Source organism: Cottoperca gobio, unplaced genomic scaffold (assembly GCF_900634415.1).
Source record: "Cottoperca gobio unplaced genomic scaffold, fCotGob3.1 fCotGob3_369arrow_ctg1, whole genome shotgun sequence".
NCBI lineage: Eukaryota > Metazoa > Chordata > Actinopteri > Perciformes > Bovichtidae > Cottoperca > Cottoperca gobio.
In genome coordinates, this window is record NW_021166964.1 from 54,158 (window position 1) to 61,365 (window position 7,208).

The 7,208-nt window shown below is 40.5% G+C and overlaps 1 protein-coding gene across 1 annotated transcript; it reads left to right on the forward strand.

Annotated features, from left to right (window-relative positions):
* Positions 1 to 706: 706 nt before the first annotated feature.
* Positions 707 to 6,702, forward strand: wdr45 (WD repeat domain 45). Its single transcript, XM_029427740.1, has 11 exons — positions 707 to 851; positions 1,042 to 1,146; positions 1,921 to 1,995; positions 2,132 to 2,236; positions 3,612 to 3,717; positions 3,841 to 3,935; positions 4,015 to 4,094; positions 4,176 to 4,384; positions 4,841 to 4,942; positions 5,025 to 5,170; positions 6,212 to 6,702. Exons 2-11 carry the CDS (start codon positions 1,098 to 1,100, stop codon positions 6,319 to 6,321), a joined length of 1,077 nt encoding a protein of 358 aa, XP_029283600.1. The 5' UTR covers positions 707 to 851; positions 1,042 to 1,097; the 3' UTR covers positions 6,322 to 6,702.
* Positions 6,703 to 7,208: the final 506 nt, after the last annotated feature.

Genomic DNA, 7,208 nt, shown 5'->3' on the forward strand with positions numbered 1-7,208 from the left:
AACGTTTTTTCTTATTATTGTACTCTCTATTTAATTTAATGTATTCGTTCATTATATTCTGTCCTACATGACTGAACTTTATAATAAAACACTTTTTAACCCTGTATCTCTGAGATAGTACCTTTCTCGTAATAACAATAAAGCCAGGTGAGAAAAATGTTTTCTAATGAAGGCATTTGAGTGAAAACATGGGAATATGTGTCTATCATACCAGTGCTACATTTCTGTAAAATATAACCTTATAAGAGGTGAGGTTAGTTTTAAAGGTTTTAGTTTTTAGTTATTTTAAAATAAAATTCTTGTTTTTATCTGTTTTCATCCGCATTTCTTCAATTTTGTTACATTTTAATTATAGTTTTTACGAAAAAGGAAGAGGATTTTATTTTATGAATGAGTGGATTTCTCTTTAATGATTTAAAAGTGTTTGGTTCACATTGCCCGTTATGAGTTATGCCCTATCCCTAAATCACTGCCCTCTGAAAAGGAAAATAAGACATGCACAATCAGTATTGAAACATTGCAGACACTCATCGTACAGAAAAACAAGGATGTTCATTTATATAAAAAACATATATAATCTTTCAGTCAAGTACAAAAAGTAACTGAATGTATAAAATAGTAAAATAAATGCGTTAAATTGGGTTTATTGTTAGATATTATTAATATCTAAGAAAGATTTGTTGGATAACCGGAAGCGGAACAAAACCGGAAGCACGTGTCGGATACGTCACAGTTGGAAAACAAAAACAAATCGCCGTCCTGCTCCATCTCTGTTGTTGTTGTTGTGTGACAGTTTGTCGCGTGTATTGCTTTAAACCCGCTGCGTGTCGTCTCGAGTCTACGTGTTCATGGTAAGAGTTCATATATTTCAACATGTCGACGTAAAAGCGGAAAACCTGTCGCGTTTATATCCGCTTGTATCTGATGCTAATGTGTGCTAGCTAGCTAATATGCTAACGTAACAACAGTGTTGCTCAACTGTCAGCTGGAGGCGTTCAGGGGGGAAATGTAGTTCTGTCGTGTTGTTGTTCTCTGTCACAGGTCGTCCTGAAGCTGTAGTTTACCGGTAACTTCACGGTAACGGGAGTTTAGCAGCCATGGCTCAGCAGAGAGGAGTCAACAGCCTGCAGTTCAACCAGGACCAGAGTAAGCTGCTGCTAACATGTGACATAAAGCTAAAGTGTGCCTGTAGGAACTGAGAATACTGCATCAGCCGTAGAGTTCACAGCATTTACTCACACTGTGAACATAGCAGGAGTCCTGCATTGAAATAATTACTTCAGTAAAAGTATGTAAGTGGACTGTTACTATTTTAATCTATATTATAACATATGATTATTATTATTACACATGCATTAATGTCAAAGCAGGATTTTACTGGTGTAGTTGTTGAGCTGGAGCTCATTTTAAACTATTAACTAATCGTCACAATTACCCAAAGTGACACCTTCTCAATGTTTGAGTCCAAGCCTCAACATTGTACGATTACATTAACATTGTGTAAAGGAAAAGCAGCAAACCGTCACATCTGTGAAGCTGGAACTATGAAATGTTTGACATTTCAGCTCAAAACATGATCAAAATATTGTCAAGTTAGTTTTCCGTCAATCTACTAATTGATTAATAGACCAATCGTTTCAGCTGTATTCGTTTAATGAACAAAACATCACATTTTAAAAGCTCCTCATTTGTTTTGCATGCAAACAAAGTGAATTTGCAAAGCAACTGAAGCTGTAGTGAAATACAAAGGATGATGTTTGTCACTGCGCTGAAGGAGAAAGTTGCATGAAGAACAAATACTCCAGTAAAGACACCTCAGATTAGTACAGTGCAGTATAAGTACAGTAAATGCACTTAGTTACATTCCACCACTGGGGGACGTGTCTTATTTGAAATCATCGCTTCTTCCATTGATCTCAGGCTGTTTCTGCTGTGCTATGGAGACGGGGGTCCGGATTTATAACGTGGAGCCCCTGATGGAGAAAGGCCACCTGGGTGAGTGGACTTCACTGCTTTGTGGTACATGCTAATAAAGTTCTGTTTGAATGAGATGTGTATCTCAAGGACAAGTCTGTGATTTAGTAATGTGTGTGTGTGTGTGTGTGTGTGTGTGTGTGTGTGTGTGTTCCAGACCATGAGCAGGTCGGCAGCGTGGCCTCGTGCTCCATGTTACATCGATCCAACCTGCTGGCCGTAGTTGGAGGAGGAGTCAACCCGAAGTTCTCAGAAATATCAGGTCCGTTACATCAAGTCACTTGTTCCGTTATTATTTGTATTATTAAAAGTCTATCTTCATTCAACACTCACAGATGTGACATTCTGACTTTGTTACTACGCAGTAAAACTCTTTTTATTGTCGGCAAAACTAAACACGGATGATAAACACTTGAAGCAGAACACCCAGACTGTTCACGTTCTCACACAGAACACGATGTCCCCGTCTTGTTCTGATGTCCCCGTCTTTATACATCTGTGCTATTCATCCAAGGTTTAACTTAATGTCCAGTATGGGGAGGCAGAAAGATTCCAGCTGCCGATAACTTTAAATGTACGTATCCATCTTTAATGGCCAATCCGACTCTGTTGGGTCGGATCAGAAGACGAGTGGCTCCGATGTGTTTTATTCTGGTTCCACAGAGAACTCAGTTTATCACAAATGTTTTAGAACAAAATATTGTTCATTGTTTGAAGAAACAACACAAATCAATTCAAGCACCGAAACACACAAACATAAATTAGAATGACAAAATAAAACAGAAAAATAGTATTATAATACTATAATAAATATAAATAAATATTATATTACAGCAGCTAATATATATATTTAAATATATATATATATATATATATATATATTTATTTATATATATTTAAAAATATTATATATATTTATATATATATATATATATATATATTTGTATTTAAATATATATATATATATATATATACAAATATATATTTAAATATATAATAATAATAATAATAAATTGTATTTATAATGCGCCTTTCAAAGCTAAAAGCAATCTCAAGGCGCTAAAATTATTTAAATACATATTTAAATAAATATATATTTATATATATTTATATATATTTATATATATATATATATTTATATATATATATATATATATATATATATATATTTAAATAAATATATATTTATATATATATATATACATATATTTAAATAAATATATATTTAAATATATATACATATATTTAAATAAATATATATTTAAATATACATATATTTAAATATATATACATATATTTAAATAAATATATATTTAAATATATATTTCTTCTACCAGCTTTTTAAGACATTTTCTGCTCTTATCAGACAGCGACAGTAGAGAGGAAGAGACACAGGGAATGAAATGTAACCACAGTTCCCGGCTGGTTCGTGGCAGAAACAAACAGAATATTCCGGGTTGTGATGCTGCATCAGCTGCTGAAGAGCAAAGAGCAGCAACTGTTCACCATCTTATTCTTGTTTTCAGTGCTCTCAACTCAAATGTGCAAACATGACGTTAAACCAGTAATAAAAGCATCCGGCCGGAAAGCTTTATCGCTCGTGATGAACACACATCTAATACCGTAATACATTTCAGTGCTGGTGTGGGACGACGCTCGGGAGTCTCGAGACCCCAAAGACAAACTGGTTCTGGAGTTCACCTTCACCAAACCTGTGCTGGCCGTCCGCATGAGACACGACAAGTGAGTTCACTGTCGGACGCCTGCAGCGCGGCCCTGTGACACATTAGATACAGGAGGGATCACTGAAGCATAATACAGATGTAATATATATAATAATATATAATAATGATGTTTGTTTTGCAGGATCATCATTGTATTAAAGAACAGGATCTATGTATACAGCTTCCCAGACAACCCCGTCAAACTGTTTGAGTTTGACACCAGAGATAACCCCAAAGGTGAAGTTCTTATCTTTGCTCTTCCATCATGTTCCACATGTTTTAATCAACCTAACCCTTTTTTGTTTTTTTCTTCCAGGTTTGTGTGATTTATGTCCCAGTCTGGAGAAACAGCTGCTGGTGTTTCCAGGTCATAAGTGTGGCAGCCTGCAGCTGGCTGTGAGTGACACACACTTATCTCTCAAGAAAACCCTTCAAATCCCGGGAGTGTAAAGAACTGATATGTATGTTTTTCTACAGGACTTGTCCAACACCAAGCCTGGAACATCGTCTGCCCCTTTTACCATCAACGCCCACCAGAGTGAGATCGCCTGCGTGGCTCTGAACCAGCCCGGCAGCGTGGCGGCTTCAGCCTCTCGTAAAGGAACGCTCATCCGCCTGTTCGACACGACCACCAGAGACAAGCTGGTGGAGCTGCGCAGAGGAACCGACCCAGCCACCCTCTACTGGTGTGTGTGTGTGTGTGTGCGTGTGTGTGCGTGTGCGTGTGCGTGTGCGTGTGCGTGTGTGTGTGTGTGTGCGTGTGTGTGTGTGTGTGTGTGTGTGTGTGTGTGTGTAACAGATCATTTGCCGCTCACATGTTGACCTGATGTTCCTACATTTCCCATAATGCAACTCAGCATCTGTTGTCAGACTGCTAAACTCTACACACGTCCATCAGGCTCGTATTGTTCGACTCAGACTTGAACAGCGAGTACTGAGACACGTAAACAGTGACTCTGCTTAATAAAGAAAAGGCTTTTATTTTGAAGCAGCTGCAGGAAATGCTCTGCGCTCATCACAGAGCTAATGTTTCGTTTGTGGCGCAGCAAAAACATCTTTTCCAGGGAAATGTCAGACAGAGAGAAAGACAAGAACTAAAGAAACAAGAGAAAGTGTTGAAGTTCTTCTTTGTTTCCTTCCAGCATCAACTTCAGCCACGACTCGTCCTTCCTGTGCGCCTCCAGTGATAAAGGCACAGTTCACATCTTTGCACTCAAAGACACCAAACTCAACCGCCGCTCTGCGTAAGACCGACTGCTTCTCATCTGTTCCCCAAACGCACTTCATCATCATCAGTTCATGTTTCAATGTGTCTTTGTTGCTCAGGCTGGCGCGTGTTGGGAAGGTGGGCCCTGTGATTGGTCAGTATGTGGACAGCCAGTGGTCATTGGCCAGCTTCACCGTGCCGGCTGAGTGCGCCTGTATCTGCGCTTTTGGAAAGAACACGTCCAAGAACGTCAACTCTGTCATCGGTGAGGAAACACGTGTGTGTGAGTGTGTGTGTGTGTGTGTGTGTGTGTGTGTGTGTGAGTGTGAGTGTGAGAGTGTGTGTGAGAGTGTGTGTGTGAGTGTGAGAGTGTGTGTTTGTGAGTGTGTGAGTGTGTGTGAGTGTGTGTGTGCGTGTGAGTGTGAGTGTGTGTGGAGTGTGTGGGAGTGTGAGTGGGTGTGTGAGGTGAGTGTGTGGAGAGTGTGGGGTGTGAGTGGGGTGTGTGAGGGTGAGTGTGTGTGGGTGTGTGATGTGGTGTGGTGTGAGTGTGTGTGATGGTTGTGTGTGTTTAGTGTTATTGTGTGTGTGTTGTGGGTGTGGTGTGTGTGAGTGAGTGTGTGTGGTGTGTGTGGGAGTGTGGTGGTGTGAGTGTGTGTGTGGGTGTGTGGGGGGTGAGTGGTGTGTGTGAGTGTGCGTGTGAGGGTGTGTGTGTGAGATGTGTGGTGGTGTGTGTGAAGTGTGTGGTGAGTGTGTGTGTGAGTGTGAGTGTGTGTGTGTTGTGTGTGTGCGTGTAGTGTGGGGGTGAGTGGGTGTGGGTGTGTGTGGGGTGTGTGAGTTCGTGGTGTGTTTGTGGTGTGTTTGTGTTATGTGTTTATGTGTTTGATGTGGTGTAGAGGTGTTAGTGTGTTTTTGTAGTGTGAGTGTTGAGTGTGAGAGAGTGTGTGTGAGTGTGAGTGTGTGTGTGTGTTGTGAAGTGTTGAGAGTGTGTTGTGGTGTTGAGTGTGTGTTAGTGTGTGTGTGTGTGTGTGATATTGTTTTGATGTGTTGAGAGTGTGTGTTGTGTTGTGTGTATTATTGTGTGTGTTGTGTGTAGTGTTGTGTGTGTGTGTGTTTGTGTGTGTGGTGTTGTTGTTGTGTGTGTTGTGTGTGTGTTAGTGTGTTTGTGTGTGTGTGTGGTTTTGTGTGTTTTTTGTGTGTGGTTGTTTTTGTTGTGTATTGATGTGTGATGTGTGTGATGTGTGTGTGAGAGAGTGTGATGTGTGTTGTGTGTGTGTGTGTGTATGTTAACCTGTTTTCTGTCCTGCAGCCATATGTGTGGACGGGACCTTCCATAAGTACGTGTTCACCCCGGATGGAAACTGCAACCGAGAAGCCTTCGACGTGTATCTGGATATATGTGATGACGATGACTTCTGAGGCCACGGCGTGGCGAGGAAACACGAGGACACGCTGACGAGTGGAAACGAGTCGTTAATGATTGCTGTTGTGTTCGGGGACAGAAGCAGAGAATCAGAGACGTTTCTCTGCCGCGTCACATGACCTCCAGCTGAACGATGTTTTCAGTCAAACTCTCATTAAAACCCATTTTTGATAAGAAATCCATATTTAGGTGTTTGTTGTGACTCGTGTAACTTTGATTGATCTTCATGCAGCTCCAGTGTCTCTATGAGATGTTCAGAGCATGTTCATCATTCCTGCAGAAATGTCTTTAAAATCTGTTTCCAGCATCAAATATGGAGATTTGCTGCTTTTTCTCTGTTTTACATCTTAATAAAGTGACAGAACATTAAAGACAAACCTCGGACTGACATTCATTGACCCAAACTTCACAACATGTTTTCATCTAAAGAAATAAACAACAGTTTCAGCACGGATCAGATCCTGTATCTGCAGCAGCTCCATCACGACGTCATCACTTTCAAACTAAGTGTTTCAATAAACTTTATTTCACTTTATTCAAATGAAGGATTTCTCTGTCTGACGGATCTGATTCATCTGGAAACAGAAGAATCAGACAAACGGCGAGTACAAGAAGAACAAGTCGTCACCTTCACATGTCCAGCGCTGCTAATACGACAGCAGCTGAACACGTCTCTTCACACGCAGCTCTGAAGCTTTGCAGCTCTGCAGTTCTGAAGCTTTGCAGTTCTGAAGCTCTGCAGCTTTGCAGTTCTGCAGCCCTGAAGCTTTGCAGCTCTGAAGCTCTGCAGTTCTGAAGCTTTGCAGTTCTGAAGCTCTGCAGCTTTGCAGTTCTGCAGCCCTGAAGCTCTGCCTCTTTGCAGCCCTGAAGCTTTGCAGCCCTG

Excerpts from the sequence above, each read along its gene's own strand:
- wdr45 (XM_029427740.1), top strand. The coding sequence starts at position 1,098 with ATGGCTCAGCAGAGAGGAGTCAACAGCCTGCAGTTCAACCAGGACCAG. Across the intron at positions 1,996-2,131 it reads GATGGAGAAAGGCCACCTGG|ACCATGAGCAGGTCGGCAGC; the intron begins GTGAGTGGACTT and ends TGTGTGTTCCAG. Across the intron at positions 2,237-3,611 it reads GAAGTTCTCAGAAATATCAG|TGCTGGTGTGGGACGACGCT; the intron begins GTCCGTTACATC and ends AATACATTTCAG.